The sequence below is a fragment of the Glycine max genome, chromosome 2 (assembly GCF_000004515.6).
Source record: "Glycine max cultivar Williams 82 chromosome 2, Glycine_max_v4.0, whole genome shotgun sequence".
NCBI classification, from domain to species: domain Eukaryota; kingdom Viridiplantae; phylum Streptophyta; class Magnoliopsida; order Fabales; family Fabaceae; genus Glycine; species Glycine max.
In genome coordinates, this window is record NC_016089.4 from 41,734,301 (window position 1) to 41,755,063 (window position 20,763).

Here is a 20,763-nt window from a genome sequence, read left to right on the forward strand (position 1 = left end):
TAGGTCCATGAATGTGCGTGCTGTGCGTGTGGATGTGTTAATTATTATTTTCTTTGGTCTCAAATATAAAAAAATAAAACATCATACATTAATTAAGAAAGTTAGTTAATCATCATGATTTTAAATTATGGTCACAATCACATTATGATTTTCATGATGACAGATATTAAGGATCCTGCAATGTGGATTGTTGTTATTACAGTGTGAATGATTCACAACTTTGCATAACCATCATGAAAAACATGGATGAAAACATATTAATTAATGTTAAGATGGATTGTTGTACAAAGTTGTGAATCATTCACACTCTAATGACCTTAATCCGCATCATAGAATCTTTAATATTCATAATCATGAAAACCTTAATGTGACCGTGATTGCAATTTAAAATCATGCTGGTTAATTAACTTTCTTTAGTTAGTATGTCATGTTTTATTTTCTTATATTTAAGACAAGAGAAAATAATTAGCACATCCACGTGCACACACCTTTGCATGCACGCCACTGCACTCATGCACATACCACATCATATGCTGCTCCACGCACACCAATGTATTACTCAATATCCTATTATGATTCCTAGACATGCTTATTAATTAACATAGGAAGAATAAAGGCAACAAAAACAAGACATAAAGTTTTGAGCTAAAAGATTTATATCATAATTTTAGTTTATTGTAAAATAACATGCAATTTTTGAGCTAAAAGATCTATATCATAATTTTTGCCTACTATTCTTTATCTTTCTTTAGTAACAAAATATCAACTTAAAAGTTTTAAAATTTCATATAAATCATTTTTAATCGTTTCATGATAAAATATAAATTCATATGTAATTTTATGTTTTAACCTTTTATATTTTTGTTATTTAAGAAAAATGCCTTATTATCTCAAATTATTTATGTAGTATGATAAAAATATATTTACAACATCTATACATTTTTAATAAAAATATCTCTATTATGAATTATTAACATATCACTTAGGCTAAACTTTTATACATGATCTCCAGCAAAAAAAAATTTTATACATATATTCAAACCTTTCATTTTCATAATTTATAAAAATCTCATTATTTATATAATTTCAATAAAAATATTAAAAAAAACAGATTGTACTGACACTTGCAACATGCTTTGAAACAGCAGGATTTCGATCAATTACCTCTGTAATTATTGGCTTTTGGCTTTTGAAAAAATGAAATAATTGGTGACCAGTAAAAAAAAAATAAGAGGTGAAGGAGAACTTCCAAGAAGAGGAAAAAAGGTAAAGATTAAAGAAATTAGGTATGAAGTTATAAAACTTTTGATGATTGTAGAAGGTTAGGAAACCCTTGTAGGTACCTCCCAATCCCATTAACACAATTTTCTTCCTTTGAGATAAAAAAGAAATAAAAAGCCGTGAGAAAGCTATGAAGTCCAGCTGTCATTGCCAAAAAAAATGCATGGAGTGAAACAGATAGTGAACTTATTACTAGTGAGACTCCTATCAAGAACATAACGTAGTTAGAACATTATAGGCTCAAAAAATAGAAAATGCTTGATGGGCTTCTGAAAAGGCAAGAAGATGACACGCAAAAAAAATTATAATTTTTTTAAAACTATTTATGTTATTAATATTTTTTTTCTTTTAATATTTTACCAATATATTTTCTCTCTTATCTATAACAATATTGTAACCATACACTCCATTATTTGTATTATTTCATTTGGTTTAACATTTTGTTTATCTTTCCATCTTTCTTACTCATCCTTTTTTCACTTTTTCATTTTTTTTTCATTCTATTTCCATAACATCTAGTGTCATTCTCACCGTTTATATATATATATATTCAATTCATACAGGTTTTTCATACTGAATTTTGGAATAAAGATCCTATATAAGTGTTATTGTAGTCATATTAACATGTTCCTAATTTTGCTATTCCTTTTCTTCTGTAGTTCTATTGCATGCCATCAAGGAGCTTAACATTATTAAACTTTATGTGAAAAATCCTCAGGTGTTAATAAGGTATTTGCATGAAGCTTATACCTTGACTTTTATATTCTCCAGTATGTGTACATGGTATTTAAGTATGAAATATGCAAACATAAAGCTTATATTATGACTTTTATTCTATTATATTAAATATTACGGATCTATATTTATTCTTTTCAATTGAACTAAAGTTTTAGGGGTTTTTTATCTGCATTGCGATTCATCAAATTAAATATGATCTTTAGATTCATGGTTGATGAAATCATCATATATATGTCAAACATTTTCTTGTGATTTCATTTCCTAACTTTGGCATATATGTGGATTTAATAGTTGGATTTTAGTTTTCGCTGTGAATTTTAGTTCAAAATGATTTTTGTCCATGTCCAAGTATTTAGGTGCAAGGCTTTTTTTTTTTTTTTCGTAAAAGAAAAAGTTGCAAGGATTTTTTGTTTTTAGTTGCAATTCTTAGTTACAAGGCTCAACTGCACCAATTTCTTGATTTTAAAAAATAAAATAAAATAAAATGAGATGGGAGAAATGCATAATCGACATATTAAATAATATAAATGTGAAGAGTATTTAATAACATATTCTCTAACTTATATAATACTTCTTATTATAAATATACTAAAAACTATAAAATTTGGAATAAAATTTAATAAATAAAGAGAAATTCAAATAATTATGCTAGTTTTAATAAATTTCAACTAATAATAAAACTTAGTATCTCTAATGCAATATGAAGCAATTATAGGATTTTATACTATTTTTAAAAGAGTATTTTATATTATAAATAGTATTAGTAGCATTATGATTTTATTTCTCCTTCCTATATACTTAATAGAAAACAGTAATTTGATACAGAACATTTAATTTTAAAAAAAGAAAAAAAGAAAGCATCATTGATATACTAAAATGCAATACAGAGCAATTATACGATTTATTATTTAATTTTCTTTTTCCTCTTCCTATATCTATATATGTATATATCATTATCTAAAAAAAATCTATATATGTATCATTCAAATTAATATTGAAAACTAAATAAAATTAACTAGTACCAACCAAGAAAGAATACGAGATTAAGAGACAGGTGTTTATACTTATTAGATTAAATTATCTACTCAAAAAGAATATGTAAGTCCATGATTTAATTAAATTTTTAAACGAGTCCCTATAATTTGTCTTTGTATAAAAAAAATAATTAGAAAAGTCTAATTCAATTGGTTGAGTATAGGATTAAGAGTTGTTATAAAAGTAAATTTCCTAATAGTCTTTGATTTCTAAGAAAAGTTGGAAAAAATTGTAATATTAAGGTTACAAATTTATAAAACTTTAACTTTGTTATAAGCTACACCTTTCGCTCTAAAGCATTCATAGAGAGACAGAAGCATGAAGACAGGATGCCAATCTAAAGCTTGAAGAGACTACACCTTTACAAACATGAGAAAAAGGTATAATCCTACAAAACCTATTACACTCTATCCTAAAATGCTATATGATGCATTATCTTCTGATATGATACCCTAGCTAGCACTACAAATTACACAAGGTAGAGTGGTGGCATAAGAATTAAGAAGGTTAATTTGTATATTATACAAAATCACAGCAAGACAAAAACACCAAATCTTAAAACCAGAAGAGCAAGCCAAGAATGTGATAACAACACCTATCCCATTTCTAAAAAAAATAAAAAAAGATCAATAGCAGATTCAAAATCTTAAATCAGTGGATTCAAATTATAAAAAATAAAATCAATGGATTTAATTATATAAATATAAATAAAATAAAATATAAAATATAAGATTTTATTTATAAATTTAATAAATTTTAAAAAATGAGGGATGCAAGTATACACCCTGTGCCTGTAGGTCTGCCAGTGAAGAAGGTGATCCAGCTTCTATTCGATGCATATCCCAAATAGGCGCCTAAAAAATAGAAACCATTACCCATTTCAATTTTCAACGTTTAGCATATATATCGAACGCGCAATGTATGTTCAAATATCAACTAAACAAATTCGATCAACTTATGAATAAAAGGGGAAAACTCACAAAATAGTTGTTTCCACACGTCAAAAGGATGTTTGGTCGAATTCTGTCTCAAGGACAAGCCTATTTTCTCATTGAATTAGCAACTAATTGCATTCCCAACTAATTAATTATTTCTCTAAGCAACTAATTATTTGATTATTGTAACACAACAAAAACTTTAAAAATTACTATTAACTATTAAGCACATTAAAACTTGCACTCCCTGTAAGATCTAAGAATAACCTTGATGGTCTGTATGGCACATGACTCTTTAATGTAAACTAGATTATAGTTCCAAAATCATTTTCATCCTTAAAATCACGTCAAATACATTAAAGATGATGCTAACGTGTGTCCAAAAAGCGAGTTTAACGTCACATGTCATTTGTATATAAAATTTATTGATGAAAAACTGCATCTTATCTCTTAAAATAAGTGTTGTAATTTAATATATGAGGCCTGATTGATCACCCTTTTAAAAAAAAGGTTTTAATGTTCTTAAATAAAATAAAATTAAATTTAAGTTTTAAAAGTTTGAACTAATACATTCCAATATGCTCAGAGCAGGACCGACCCAAGGATAAAACACTAAACCTACCAATATTTACTATTAGTTTTTAAAGCAAAAGTTACCGCATATATTGACTAAAAAACTTCATATATCACTTTTAAAAATAAAAAATAAATGTCTTAATTTTTTTTTGGTCTAACTTTCTGTTGGGTCAACCTAGACTCCGAGAGGTACATATATATGTTTCCTTCAATACATAGATTATATTTCACAAAACATTTCAATTAATTTTTATCTTTTTCATTAATAAAAAAATTTGTTTAATTGTTTGACAAATGAATTTTTTTTATCTTTTAATATTTTTTGAAACATTACTTGAAATAACGTTTTTTAAAATATTAGTTTTTAGTTTTTTATATTTTCTTTCACTTTTATTCTCAATATATTTATTTATTTTTATTATTATTTTTTAAAATAAATCATAATTTTATTATTTTTTTGTCATTTTTTATTTTTTAACTAATTTAACAATAAACTTTATCAAATATTTATAATTTAATAAACTAATTTTTTAAGCTTTCAATTTCATGTTATTAACTAATTTTTCAACTTTCAACTATTTTTTCGGCTAATTTTATTAAATATAACCATAATGTTTAAGTGATTTCTTCCTCGTCAACGCATTCATCCAAATTGTTATGGTACTTACTCCCACAAACAAACATGCTAGTAACGTCTTGTAAATTTAGGGTACCCCTTATGGGGGAATATCAAGAGTAATTCCTGGAAACTGAGAAATGAATACTCCCTTGGATTCCTAGCTAGCCGGTAAAGTCCAAGTTCAGCTGTGTCTACGCTTCATTGTACATGGAAGCACCAAAATAGCCCGTTAAATAGGGACAACACTAATTTCCAAAACAAATTGAAGAACGTACGTTAATTCTTATTCCTATACAATTAATTTCATTTAAATTCTATATGTTGATCAAATAATAGTTCAAAAAACTATATCAAAACTACTTTAAGTGTTTATTGATCTGAAGTAAAAGTGATAAGATCAGTTAGATTAATATAAAAAAGAGATCGGAAGAAGCTGAACTATATATACAGCTAAAAAATATATACTATGTGACATTGGTTTTCTTTTCTGATACTAAAAACAAATGGAGATGATTATTTGCTTCTCCCAGTGGGGTTACGTACTGAATCAGAAATTTGCATGTTGATTCATCAATTCATACGTAACTTGAAATGAGGGGTCCATGCATGCATGGATTTTAAGCAAATAAATTAATGTGAAGTATTTCAATGTATGCCCGTGACCGACCACATCTCATGCACTGCCCATACCTAAAGGATAAAATATCAAGTGATGTTCATTTTTTAATCTCCCCTTCAAAATGACCAATTAATGTAGAGAACCTTCTAAGTTCTATAGATTTTAACACTTGTCTAATTCTTAACCATCCACATCCGTTTCTCATGTACCTTTATAGTTTCAATTATTTCAACAATAACGCCAACACTGTAAAGTTTTTGCCGTTACCAGTTCCAAATTCTACCTTTTTTCTTTTCTGTAACAGCTGGATTCACTGTACTAAAATCCAAAAAGTGTCTGAAACCGGAGTTTGTCTATTTGCTTCACCCCAATGATCAATAGGTCGTTTGTATCAGATCTATTTTCTTTTGCAAACGTCGTAATCAAACTTTGTTTGCAAGTTGAGCAGAATCTCAAAACAGGTTATAAATTTAAACTTGACAAGGGTACGTTTATTCATTATGTTGTGTATTACATTTCAATGCTGGCCGGCCCGTGTTTCTTATACAAAATTGACAGAGTCGAGAGTATCTCACATGAGTATGTGCCCCCACAACATGAGTGATTATATTCGCTTACTTTAATTGTTATAGAATTATAGAATATAATAGGAGTACATATTTAATGTTAATAATCATTGTAATTGTATAAATGGTTTAAGATAATACCGCTTGCTTCTTTCATTTCATTATAACTATCATCATGTAAGAAGAAAAAATATGTACTAATAATTGAGGGATGACATACTTTAAAAATAAATTAATAGTAATATAAGATTAATTTTAAAAAATTATTATTTTTATTTATTTATTATATTTTTTATTTGTATAAAATGATATAAGATAATAATTATTTTGAGACGAAAAGAATAATGACTAATAATTGAGGGATGACATACTTTAGTGGTGCTAGTACAACCTATGAAGAATATTTCACATACGAGTGAGTGCAGACGAGCCTCTACATTTCTTAAAATTCTTTTACACATTTAATGTACATAATTAATAGCATGTATCTGTCTAGTTCCGTGTTTATAACTTCTACTATATTCTTTAGCATTATTTGACATAGTTTTGTGAAACAAAGTGCATTGGTGAAGCAAAACTAAACGTATGTGTGAAAATCTGTTGACTGATTAGCTACCATGCAGACTAATCATCAATAAGTGATTCTCCTCTAGACAATTGTCATAATGAAGGAATTTTGTTTTTATTGGTTTCTTAGTTCACTTCAAAGAATTTTTTAGAAGTTGATGTACTAAAATTTCTATGCTAATTAAATTACTCCTACGTGGAATTACAGTAAAGAAAAATTATAAATTACTAAAAGATGTAAAGAAAATTATAAATGACCGAAATCGTTAAAGAAAATTGTAAATGATTGGAAGTGGTAAAGGAAAGTTGTAAATAAAGAAATAAATAAATTATGAATGAAAGGTAAGCCACTAGAAAAAGATAGATTTGATTGATTTGGTTTGGGACCTCGATTACATCTAATTTTCTCCTATTTATAATGTTTTCTAAGCAATAACAACCATATATCAACTGTTTTTTAATAATTACCAACATTTGGTCGTTATGGGATGCTTCCGTCATCATCCTTTTGCCATGAACATTTTCTCACATTTTGATCTATGCTTCTTCATGTGGAAAAACATTTGTTAACTTCCCACTATCCACTTCTCTGATTTTTTTAAGAAATCATGAATTCATATGCATTTAGTTTTGATAAAAACGACTTGCAAGTTGCAACTATCTTTCATATTCAAATATTCCTTTCAACTTAATCTTTTCTGAAATAGGTCTGGTTCAATTTTATTATTCTAGCTAGTCATCAGAAATTAACAATTAACCGTCCGCAAACAGAAATAATCGTTAGCCATTAAAAATGATTCTTTTAGTTATTAGATTATTTTAGTTACCAATCATCTTTAGTAGTGGAGGGCAAGCTAAAATTCATTTAGATTTAACTGCATTAATCAACGGCAGTCAACTAAAGTAGCCAGTTGAATTATTCATTATTCGACGATAAACGACTTCAGTACCAAATATTTTTAGTGGCAACATGGTAAGCCAATTTCAAATTAATGTATCATGATTTGAAATGTAAATTTAAATCTATCTTACGAATTTATGAATTTAAATTTCATGTATCAAACTTTATGGACGAGGGAGTATAATTATTTAGAATAATTTTTTTTTCTTATACTAAATTGTCAATATCTAATTAAAAAGTAAACAAGAGATATAAGCAACCACACAAAACTTATGAAATTAAGAATTCCCGTAATAACTTATATATGGTCCAACAGTTTCAGGAATGACTATGTAAATTCATTAACGGCACTTTCTTACTATGTTTTTTTCCATCACTTTCTTATGATAGAATTATGTGTACGAACGAATTGATCAAGTGTGTGTGTGTTTTGGTGTTTGACATATTATTAACTAATTTATATGAAACAAATAATTGAGTTTGTACAATAATTTCCACTTTTGCATGTATTAAAGGACTCGTCCATGCATGCACACATTAGCCTCTTAGGTCTTAGCTACAACCTTTTTTCTCCCTCCTCCATCAACCATGGGTGTGAAGCACACCACCACCACCACCACCACAATTCTTTTCACTTCAATGCTACTTCACCTCTCCATCATAGCCATTGCCAACGATCCATGCGCTTCTCAACACGACGACGACGACTCCGACATCACCATGATTCCCATCTACGGCAATTGCTCGCCTTTCAAGAACTACTCAACCTCGTGGGAGAACATCATCATCGACATGGCCTCCAAGGACCCAGAAAGAGTCGTGTACTTGTCTAGCCTCGACGCCTCATTGAGGAGAAAGCCCATTTCCGCAGCCCCAATCGCTTCGGGCCAAGCCTTCGGGATTGGTAGCTACGTGGTCCGAGTGAAACTGGGTTCGCCGAACCAACTATTTTTTATGGTTCTGGATACCAGCACCGATGAGGCTTGGGTACCGTGTACCGGCTGCACTGGTTGCTCTTCCTCCTCCACCTATTATTCCCCTCAAGCCTCCACCACTTATGGCGGCGCCGTAGCTTGCTACGCCCCGCGTTGTGCCCAGGCTCGTGGTGCCCTCCCTTGCCCCTACACTGGTTCTAAAGCTTGCACATTCAACCAATCCTATGCAGGTAAGAACAACCCTTTACCCAATTTTTTTTAGGATTAAACTTAAAATAGAATTGAAAGTACCGTCTTTCGATCATAATTTAAGTTAATTATTGGTAATCCGTAATCTGAAGCTTTAATTTTGATTGTATAACAATTGAAAAAAAAAACTTTTCATTACATCTTTGTTTCTTATATTACTATTTTAAAAACATAGTAAAATAAAAAATAGTACACATTGTAAAAAAAAATTCTATAAAAATATAGTATTTAACTTTTTTAGGGATAAAAATTGTAAAAACAAAGAGACATCCTCAATATTACTGTGACAGCTAGGGTGCTAATTAAACTGCTAATTAATGAAATGATGAAACTATTAGCTGAACATTATATTTAAACATCAACCAGTCTTAGCTATAGTAATTAAACTAGTTCCTTTTTTTAGAAGAATTAAATTAAACTAGTTCCTGCGCCTTAGCTAGAGATCTCTTGAAAAAACTTGTCTATCATGCAAAATTTTAGAAGAGTTGGAGAGTCAAACTAACATCAACGGGGAGGAGAGGATAAGAGTCAACATTGAATCATTGACCACTTATACCAACCTACAATTACATTATTAATTGTTAATAAGAATATACTCCTTATCACATGTATGTTCCAATTTATATTAATTAGTTTCATTATATAATATGTAAGAACCGGAGAGTAATTTCAAAACCAAAATTTTATGAAGCAGTTGAGAATGAGAGTATTAGAAACTAAAAAGTGTGTTATCATTTTTCTTTTTTCTTTTTTCAAATGAAAATTGAATTTTGTTTACTTTCTAGTTTCTACCTTCTCCATTCATATCTTGCATAATGCAGGCTCCACATTCTCCGCCACTCTCGTGCAAGACTCTCTCAGATTGGGCATCGACACCCTACCAAGCTACGCTTTCGGGTGCGTCAACTCTGCCTCCGGCTGGACGCTCCCGGCCCAAGGCCTATTGGGCTTGGGCCGCGGGCCCTTGTCACTTCCTTCCCAATCCTCCAAACTCTACTCCGGCATTTTCTCCTACTGCCTCCCAAGTTTCCAGTCCTCCTACTTCTCTGGGTCCCTCAAACTTGGGCCCACGGGCCAGCCTAGGCGAATCCGGACCACCCCGCTCCTCCAAAACCCGCGTCGGCCCTCTCTTTACTACGTGAACCTCACCGGCGTCACCGTGGGCCGGGTTAAGGTCCCATTACCCATAGAATATCTGGCGTTCGACCCGAATAAGGGCTCCGGAACCATCCTAGATTCTGGCACGGTCATAACCCGGTTCGTAGGACCGGTTTACAGTGCAATAAGGGATGAGTTTAGAAACCAAGTGAAGGGACCGTTCTTCAGCAGAGGTGGTTTCGACACGTGCTTTGTGAAAACCTACGAGAATTTGACGCCCTTGATCAAGCTTCGCTTCACGGGCTTGGATGTGACTTTGCCCTACGAGAACACCCTCATACACACCGCCTACGGCGGCATGGCGTGCTTGGCGATGGCGGCGGCGCCGAATAACGTGAACTCGGTGCTCAATGTCATTGCCAACTATCAGCAACAGAACCTTAGAGTTTTGTTTGATACCGTTAATAATAGGGTTGGCATAGCGCGTGAGCTTTGTAACTAGCTAGTTGAACGTGTGTAATTTTTGTTTGTCTTCTTAATTGGTACGTTTGTATTTGTTTGTTTGCTTGTTTAATTTCCTATGTTGTTTTGCTTTTTGGACCTTGTTCAAATGGGTGTGGTGAATAAGCCGTGTGGGCACTGATTTGGTTGGCTTTGGAGTTTGGAGTATTTTCTCAAAATAAGATGTGTCATGTTGTGGACTTGTGGTACTTCTTTTGTTTTTTGTTTTGGTTGATTGATCTTTTTGGTGTAGGACCTCTGCAGGCTGCTTCAAATTAGGCCAAAAGAACTTTTGAAAAGTTTGGCATTACTCAAAATGATGATCATTATTTATAGCGTATTTGGATTGGATTTCACTATCCAAATTTTCCAACTTTTTCGCGTTCATAATCTTCAATTGACGTTGAAGCAAATGTTTTTTTTGCTTCAACTGGATTCACATTGACGCTATCAAACGCCAAGCCAAACAGGTTATTAAAAACTTATTGTGTAGAGTCACTTGTTAAGTAAGGTTACAAACATACCTTTGAATAGGTTAATTTTGATGCAAACTAAGTTATAAGCCCTACGCCTTCCAATAAAAAAAAGAAGAAGCTGTAAGCCCATGCCTATTTTCATAACTAAACAACAGGAAGTGACTTCAACGTCGTACGTCTTTTGTATATACTTGATGAAAAGATGTGACAGACCACATCTCATGCTCGACCCATCCAAGGACAAAATATCAAGTAATGTTCATTCATTAATTTTCCCCAACAAACTGATCACCACAAGTCCCTTCAAAGTTCTAAAGTCTAATTCGTATCCGTCCATACATAAACTCTAATCTTATTCAATATTTAATTAATACCATATAATAAATTAAATAAAATTTTCTATTATCATATTATATTAATCTTATACTTAATCATAAACTTAGAGTACATACCGTATATTAACTTTTTTTTTATTAAAATAAGTAAACAAAATTTACTAAAATAATATTTTTATATAATCAATTGGAATTGTATTGGCTTAAATTTTTTTAAAAGAAAATAAAAAATATTAATTACATATATATATATATATATATATATATATATATATATATATATATATATATATATATATATATATATATATATATATATATATATATTGGAGTTGCTCTTGGAGAATATTTTTTCCCATATATTGATTGTTGCGACCTAGACCAAGTACTAGCTACTAGAATAACGCAATTATCTTTATGATTTTGCATTCAATGTTATTGACATATTTATAAGTAAACTTATAGATGTGTTTTTATTTTTTTGAGAGATTATAGATGTGTTTCTTTATGTGATAAGAATTAAGAAGGGTTATTTTTTTATAAAGCTTTTATGGTAAATACATATATTAAATTGTCAGCAATTTTTTATTTAGTTACTTTTTTAATTACTATAAAAAATTGTCTTACTAACTAACATGTGATTATACTATCAAAACCTTTTTTTTCACCCGGTTACACATAGTATAATACTGTATAAAAATTGAATATAATAATAAGAAAATAATAGTATTATCCTTGTAATACTTTTATTTATTTAAATAGACTTATTTGTTTAGTCTTAAAGATTTTTATTTATTTTTAATAGTTTCAGGTTTAGTTTTTTTAACTATAAACTTTTAAAGAATCATATTTTTAGTCTATTTATTTAGCAAATAAGCATCTCGTGACTAGTTTGGTTGCAATTAAGCTAATAAAGATATAAGCCCTACATCTATTTTCATCCTAAATGAGAGCAAGCGACTTTAACGTCACATGTCTTTTGCATACAAGTTTCTTGATGAAAAATTGTAAGTATGTGTTAAAACTTAGAAATGGGAGTTTTAGTTATAACAAAATAAAAACTTTAAATGTAATATCTTGTAAATTTATGGTAACCCAAGCCTGGTGAGGAATCTCCAAGAGGATAAACTGGGAAATGAATAGTTTCTGTTGGTTCGTGATGCCTTTTCCATATTTTGTTACAATGCACGGAAATCGATGTAGCAAACTAGCACTAGATCAATAATCTTCCATTGGATTCCTGCATGGCTGGTAAAGTGTGCTTGTTTGGTAGAAGTTGAGCTGTCTACGCTTCGTTTAACATGGAAGCACGAAAATAGCCCCTTAAAAAGGGACAAGATACACTAATTTCCAGAACATAAAGGGACAACACCGACAAAATTTTATTCCCTATTTGAAGAGCGTTTATTGTTATTCCTGTACAATTAATATCTATTTATAATCTATTTTTTTTCTTAATCAAATTTAAACAACTTAAAATAGACGAAATAATAGTTACGTACATTGGAGTGCAAATATCCCCTTTGGCTCGGTAGAGACTTATCGAGAAAAGATTGGTGAGACTTGGATTATATATTTACTGTCTGATAAAAACAAATGGAAATGATTATTTGCTTTTCTCACCGGAGTTACAGAATCATAATGCATGTCGATACATATGTAACTGAAAATGAGGGGTCCATACGTGCATGGAATTTATGCAAATAAATCAATGAGAGTCTTCAATCTATGCCCGTGACCGACCAAATCTCATGCACAATGTTCATTTATTAATCTCCCCTACAAACTGACCACAAGTCCCTTTCTAAGTTCCAAAGATTTCTGTTTCTTGTCTAATTCTTATCCGTCCACATCTGTTTTCTAAATATTTCCTTAGGTCGCGCGGTTGGATAATATATGAGAGAGGGGATAATATATAAAAGTAAGATAAGATAAGATAAAAGTAAAATGATTTTTAATTTTTTTTAACAATCATGATTAGAATTTCTGACTTCTCAAGATATCTTTATAAGTTTCCACACTTTCAGTCGGACTATATAGGACTAATCCAGAGAACCCTAGGATGGTAATGGTACTGGCAAGGGGGTGCAACTGCGTGCCCAAGGCCCATGGCAAGGAAGGGAAGGAAATTTAAAAAAAAAAATAGTTGTATGGTAATTTTTTTTATCGTTTTGTATTATTTTTATAAAAACATTAAAAAGAATTTGGTATATCTTTTTTTATCTCAATTAAAATATTACATGTGATTATAAAATACTAATATCTTAGTTTTTTCTTTTTAATGTGTTATGTTTATAAATTTATGTTATATGAATTTTTTTATCTCAATGTGCTATGATAATATATAAACTTAAAGTGTTTATTTTATCAATAATATAAAAAAACACAAATTAAAATTCAAATTATAAATGAGTCTACTTTTGTACAATAAATTAAAATTCCTAACTTAGATAATAAATAAAAATTTCACTCTGCTTACTCTCTCAACTACATGTATATAACACTTTATTTTCATATTTAGCAAGTTCATTTCACACACATTCTCAACAATTCGGCAAAAAAACATATCTATCATTATTCTCAAACTACTCTCCATTTTTTTATGTATACTTTAAGTTTTTTAAATTGACTATTCATTTCAATTTAAAAATAACATTAAATCACAATTTAAATTATTTATTATAAATCTAAAATATAATTTATATATGTTAAAATAATTACTTATTATGGATATTTTTAAGAATATTTATTATTAGTTTTAATAATAATAATGATGATGTAAAAATAATCACTTATCTTCAGACTAAAATACTAGTACTAATTAAAATTAAAAGTAAGTATATTAATAAAGATAAAAAAAATGCATGCAAGATTAATGAAACAATAATATTTTGTCAATGACATGGTAAATTAAAGGTTTAATTGTAAAATTTGTCTCCCTATTTTGTCTATTTCATCAAATTAGTCTCTTTATTTTTTTAATTCACTATTTGAGTCACCTTATATTTTAAAATATATTATTTTAATTACTAGAGCTGATTTTTAACCGTTAAGAAGCATAATTTTTACCACTACATTCAAATACTCATTTGAATATTTAATTTAAGATATAATATTAATATAAATTTTATGCAAACATATTTCAAAATTCAAAATTTATTCTTTTTAATTTATTATATTTTTATAATCTTATATATTATCTTTTAAAATATAATATAACATTAAATTTTATTTTTACTAAATTAGAATATATATACATTTATATAAGTTTTATTTTTATTTATATATTATATTTATCTTTTAAAATAATGCTTGTGATTTAGTGACAACATTTTTTTATCTATATTAAGATATTCATGTTATTTATTGTAATATAGATAAATAATAATATCAATAAATCACATACATAAATATTTTTAAAGATAGAACATATTGTCATTTTATTTAGTTATATATCAAAATATTGTCATTAAATTACATATATAAATATTTTAAAAGATAATAAAATATTGTCATTAAATTACATATATAAATATTTTAAAAGATAATAAAATACTGTCATTTTATGAAATTATAATTTATATAAAGATAATAAAATATAATACATTAAAAAAGAATAAAGTTTAAATTTTAAATTACTTTTGTATAAAACTTATATTTATATTATATTTTGTACCAAATTTTCAAATGGTCACGTGGGTATATTAATAAAGAAGTGTGTCATTCACTTCAGATATCATAATTTTAGTCTTGTTTCAAGATAATGAATTTTGAAATATAGAAAGATTTAAGTAGTCAATTAAAAAATAAAAGGACCGATTTAGTAAAATAGAAAAAAAAAATAAGAGAATAGATTTTACAATAAAACCTATATTAAATGAAAATTATAATTCATCTCGATCCGTGCGTTAACTCTGTTTCTAGTGGGTCAATATTGGCTTAAAGGATATTGGGCTTTGAATGTGAGCTCTTACGGTTGCTTTCACAATTTTAGTTGTTATTTCCAGCATCTTTTAAGTTGTTTTCTGCATCTCTTTTTCCGTATTTTCAAGAATGATTAATTCAAAATGTGAAATTTCATTCTAAAATGATTATAGATTTTGGCTTTTTGAAATGATCAATTTGAAAGGTAAAAAAATATTTCAGAAAGGGTGCTGGAAACAATTTGGAGCTGCAAGAAGGAGATGCCCACAATTTTTTTTGTCAAGCCATTGTTAAACGAACCCCCTCCTTTTTTGTATTTTTTATTACCCAAAATACCTCTTTGTATAAACACCTTACAACCTTATTCTCATCCTCATTGTCCTCTAAACCTTTTCCACCTATTTGTCTACCCTCTCCCTTTTTTTGGCTTAGTATTTCTACCCTCTCCCCCTTCTCCTCTATCAAAGATACTAGAATTTTCTGTTAACCTTATTCCATTGCAATCCTACCATGTAATCATATATCATTCAAGAATTAGTCGATCATATTTTGGATTTTTTACACCAAGGTTTTACTTGTTTACATATTTTTTTATCCCTCTAGAAATTAATTTTCGAAATAGTAATAATTTGTATTATAACTATTATTTTAACCTATATATATATATATATATATATATACAACACTATTTAAAAAAAAATCTGTCTATCATATAATCTAATTGCATTTCTCATTTGCAAAGACATCAAGATCCTATATTAGTCATCATGTTTTTTTAGGCTAAATGTTATTTTGGCCTCTTTTTTCTCAAATCCTAATTTTAGTTTTATTGGATTTTAATTATAACATTTGATCTCTCTAGTCTCATAAATTAGTGATTTTGATCCTCATGATAGATTATTAAGTTGATTATAAATTAATCAAAATCATTAGTTATTAAAAATTAAACAAAAAATTTATTAATCCTAATTTTCTACTGTAGCAGGCTTGACTACAAGACAATGCCGTTGTATGTCTGAAATGTCAAACCCTTCCCTCAAATGAAAAGTCCTTTGCAAATGAGGGCCCTTTACAAACTAATCTAGCGTTAAGCTTTTGAACAAAACAATTTGCATTTTTCTTCAACCGACCAAAATAGTCATTTACATTCAGTGGAAATCAACTAGTACCATGGCACTCTAAATCTCTGTCATAAATCATATAAAAAATTATTTAAGCTGGACACTCTGTCGATAATGCAAAAATAAGACACACTGCCGCCAACACTAGCTGCATTCTCAATTTGAAATTTTGTACATGACGAATGGAAAGTTTGTTGCATATCACAATCACAACTAGAACTGGCTCTGACCAGGGAGCAATAGTAATGCAACATTTGTCTACAACATTGTATAAACTCAAAAAACAAATATCTGCATATAAAGGAGTAATAATGATAATAGACGTTGGTTGTGTATTGAAAGTCTTTATAACTTTATCATCACATCACTAATGTTTGGCATCGGTTTCTAATCACATCTCTTCTCTGATATGGACTACGATTGTCATCTACTAGGATCACAATTCATATATTGCCAACAAATTTGGAAACATTTTATTGGGAAAGGCATGATGGCATTGAAGTCTGAAAACTCCAGGTTTTTCCCCAGTATAACAATAGGTCCACAATGTCCTAGCACTTGTTAACATTCTCAAAAAGGGAATACTTGTCCAGGTTGTTTATCAAGCCTTTATTTTTTTGTGTGTGATATGTGCTGCCAAAATCATGCATACTACAATAAAGTATAACCGGAGATATAAAGTTTGCTCGGTAGCTAAGAAAGGATTGGAATCCCCCACTAACATTTCTAATAAAACTAATAAGTTAATATTTATTGATAAAAAAATAACTATAAAGTATGTACCCCATCACAAGCACATCAGCATGCAAATCCTGCACAGCTTCACAAATCTTCTCCTTTGGATCTCCAACAAGGACATGGGTTCTGCCCTTACTCTGCCATAGATAGAGAAAAGTCAAAAGCAGTAAACGGGAGCTGACAATAACTTGAGATGGAGTACTTGCACAAAACAGTAGCGTCCGTGTTGAACTTTGAAGGAAAAATTAATAAATATTTTTAATTCGATATTTTTAAATAAGAAATACAATAATATATTAACATAAAAATTTAATGTCTTGATATTATATTTATTTTCATCAATATTATAACTCTTTTTTTACGGGAATATGATAACTCTTTTATTTAAAAATAAAATGAAAAAAAAAATTGCACATCCACCCTTCTCGCGCAGAAAACAACCATAAAGCTTCCATGACCAATTTTCATGCTATACCACTAGCTAAAGTTCCTCGGCAAAGCCAAAAGATAATTTTTTACTTTGTTCAAAGCACGGTCCAAAATTAAGTGTGAACACTTCTTCAAACCATGGTCAGCTATGTTGTGAGAGACTGGTATCTTCTCCTAGACTCAATTGGTAGGTAAAGTGAAGAGAGATTAGATATTCACTTTTATAGCTAAGAAAGAATAAAATTGTGAAAGTTATTCACTTTAGACTTAGAGCATGTTTGAAGATAAGGTGAAAAATAACTTTCGAGACAAAAATATCTTTGCAAAAGGATTAAAACATTTGTTTTTATTTTTATCCTTTGGATATACATTGAAACATGTGTCATAATAATTTCAAGTGCAAATTTCAACCGCAAACATCCAGATAGTGTTATAAACTTCCATTTTATTCCCAGAACTTGAGTTCTAAAATGAAAGTTGTGTAAAGTCGAGTACGTACGAAAGGGAACCATGCTTACAATCGAACAGACAAAAATGGAAATGTACTTGCGAAAAGGTTAAATTCAAGGGAGAGTGACATAATAAAGTCATCGAAAAATATAATAAACTTTTGAAAGAAAATAAAAATGATGAACTGATTCAGAATTAAGAATTATAAGAAATAAATACAAAGTAGAGACAATTAAAAATGTTGAACAGTAAAAAATTAATGGTGACATTAATTGATCCTATAATTAACAAGATAACAAACATTTAACTAGAAACATCTCTAAATTACAAAATTCAAAGAATAGATAGCCGTAGCCACTATCCAATTCCGTTGTTTCGAACATTTCAATAAACATTTTTTTTTGGTAACCTGCATATAATGGAAATACGGAAAAGAGAAAGCTACAAACTGTCAAAAGTCAGATTTTAGAAAAATAAAATGTAGTAGTAATAATAAGAAAAAGGAATAAGCAAAACGCACGGTTAGGTTGAATTCGGAGCAGATTCCGAGGACGTGGTCGAGTACGGCGTTGGTGATGCGCTTCTGGTGAGCTTCAATGGCTGCAGTGAAAGCAGGAACTTCGATATCACCTGATGAAAAATCAAAGAAGTGAAGAACGGATCAATGTTTGACTTCAACTCAATGAAGGTTAGGATGGGAAAATAGAGAGAATGTAATGTAATGTACGGAACTGGGACCACCGAAGGGGATGGCACCGGGATGGAGGCCAGTGGCGATGGAGGGCGGGGATTGGACGTGGAAGATGATGAAGGAGGGAGCACCGGTGGAATCGAGTGTAGGGGATCGGAGCTTGAGGTTGTTCAGTGCCCAACGCAGCGCGTTCATGCTTTCCTCGCTTCCATCCACAGCTACCAACACGCAACTAAGGTTTCCACCACTCGACATCGCTACCTGCTTTGGTTTGGTTTCTCACTTGTGTCTGTCGTGTTGGCTTCTCGCTTCAGATGATGATTGCTGATTTTTTTTCTCTTTCTTTTCTTTCTTTGACTTTGTTTGCTCCTATTCAATTCGGACATGTATTTGACTCGATGTTTATCTTTATCAAACTACTTGTTGTTAAACCGTGCATAGCTACGGGTCGCTTTGATTGTGTGCACACACTTGTTTTAAAACAAGGTTTTAATTAAGTTTTTTATATTTGAAATATAATTGTTTTTAAAAAATTATCTAACATTTATTTTTTTTCTTAGATATCTGAAAAATTGTAAGGTTTCATTTTAGTATCTGTCGTCAAACTGTATCTCTTAAGTGATAACGTGACAGGTAGAGTGTCACGTCATTATGCTTACTCACTAAACACGTGACATTCATATCATTAATTTTTGTTTTAAAAAAATGAAAGCAATTGAGGCGCTCAATAAATTGCAAGAATTCTTCAACCTCATTTTGATACTCATCACTAATGTGTGATGTTTTTTATCCAACTTCGATCTATGTTTTCCCTTTGTTGTCACACTTCATAAAATTACTCGACATGCATGAAATCCTCACTTTTTTCATTAAAGGTGTGGTTATATCTCAGAAAGACATTTTTTATAGTAGTTTGATAACTACAAGTTAATTGTGTTTTCTTAAATTTGTCAAAATTTCGACAGTATTTTGCATTGGTCTCCAAGTACATGAGATGAAAGCGGTGGCATGTCATCATCCACCACATTCAGCTATGCACTCGGAGAACAAAGTGAAATACACTATATCAAAATATCGCCAAATTTAAGTAAATACAAGTAACCTATACGTATCAATCTATTATAAAAAAATTAGTCTTCCCAAACTACCCAAACAAACAATTCAAGATTCAATACATCAACTAATGCAAATTATCTATATTAATAGTTGTATTGAATCTCAAATGAAAAATTAAAATTCACTCCCAATGTACATAGGTTTAATATAAAACAACACTCATATATATCAACAAACATGTAATAAGAAGACAAGTGACACAAAGAGATACATACCTCGAGAAATGGTGACTAACACGAAGAAGGAGTGCGATGATGGCATCGAAATATTATTCAAAACTCTTAGTGCAGTACAATGCGGGCTACAACAACCTTTAGCTTCCTAAACTAGAGTCAAAAAGTTGTACCTACAACCAAAACTGATTGTTAAACAATAAACGAAAAAAACTCTTGGCATAACTATATTATATATATCTTCTATCCTTCTACTTTGACAGTAGGTTTCCTCTCTCTCTTTGTCTATCGACACCTTGGTTGTTATATGTATTTGTCATTTTTTTTAATCAATTTGGTGTCATTTACGTGTGTTTGCAGCAAATGCAACCCTAAACATGAGAGTGTGATTTCCAAAACCTTTGCAATTTTTATTTTGAATAACCACGGACCACATGTTTTCCTTTTTAGTTGTTATCCGGCAACTATAAATTTGTGTCGTGTCATATCATTTTTTTCCTTAGGTAGTTATCTTAAAAGCAGAAGGCAGAAAGCTAAACAGACTGAATTTGAATACATCATACACACGTTAAGCACTACTAATGTTGATAAGACCATACAAAGTTACTTGCAAGAAAGGAAGTTCACTCTGTGTAGAAAGTTTGAAATTTCATTAAATGGAATGAGTGGAAAGAATAAATATTCAACAGA

At 29.8% G+C, this 20,763-nt stretch overlaps 2 protein-coding genes across 3 annotated transcripts; one reads left to right on the forward strand and one right to left on the reverse strand.

The window, feature by feature from the left end:
• The first annotated feature begins 8,360 nt into the window (after positions 1-8,360).
• LOC100809988 (aspartyl protease AED3) lies at positions 8,361-10,829 on the forward strand. Its single transcript, XM_003519149.5, has 2 exons — positions 8,361-9,002; positions 9,843-10,829. The coding sequence occupies exons 1-2, from the start codon at positions 8,426-8,428 to the stop codon at positions 10,619-10,621; spliced, it is 1,356 nt and encodes a 451-aa protein (XP_003519197.1). The 5' UTR covers positions 8,361-8,425; the 3' UTR covers positions 10,622-10,829.
• A 5,695-nt stretch (positions 10,830-16,524) lies between these two features.
• LOC100814266 (uncharacterized) lies at positions 16,525-20,334 on the reverse strand. 2 transcript variants are annotated; one of them, XM_041008083.1, is made up of 4 exons: positions 20,116-20,334; positions 18,826-19,153; positions 18,614-18,723; positions 16,525-17,351 (listed from the first exon to the last, which is right to left on the reverse strand). In XM_041008083.1, the coding sequence occupies exons 2-4, from the start codon at positions 19,037-19,039 to the stop codon at positions 17,220-17,222; spliced, it is 456 nt and encodes a 151-aa protein (XP_040864017.1). In that variant the 5' UTR covers positions 19,040-19,153; positions 20,116-20,334; the 3' UTR covers positions 16,525-17,219. The 2 variants fall into 2 exon arrangements, with proteins under 2 accessions (XP_040864017.1, XP_006575351.1); XM_006575288.4 differs by lacking the exon at positions 16,525-17,351 and adding an exon at positions 18,331-18,502.
• Positions 20,335-20,763: the final 429 nt, after the last annotated feature.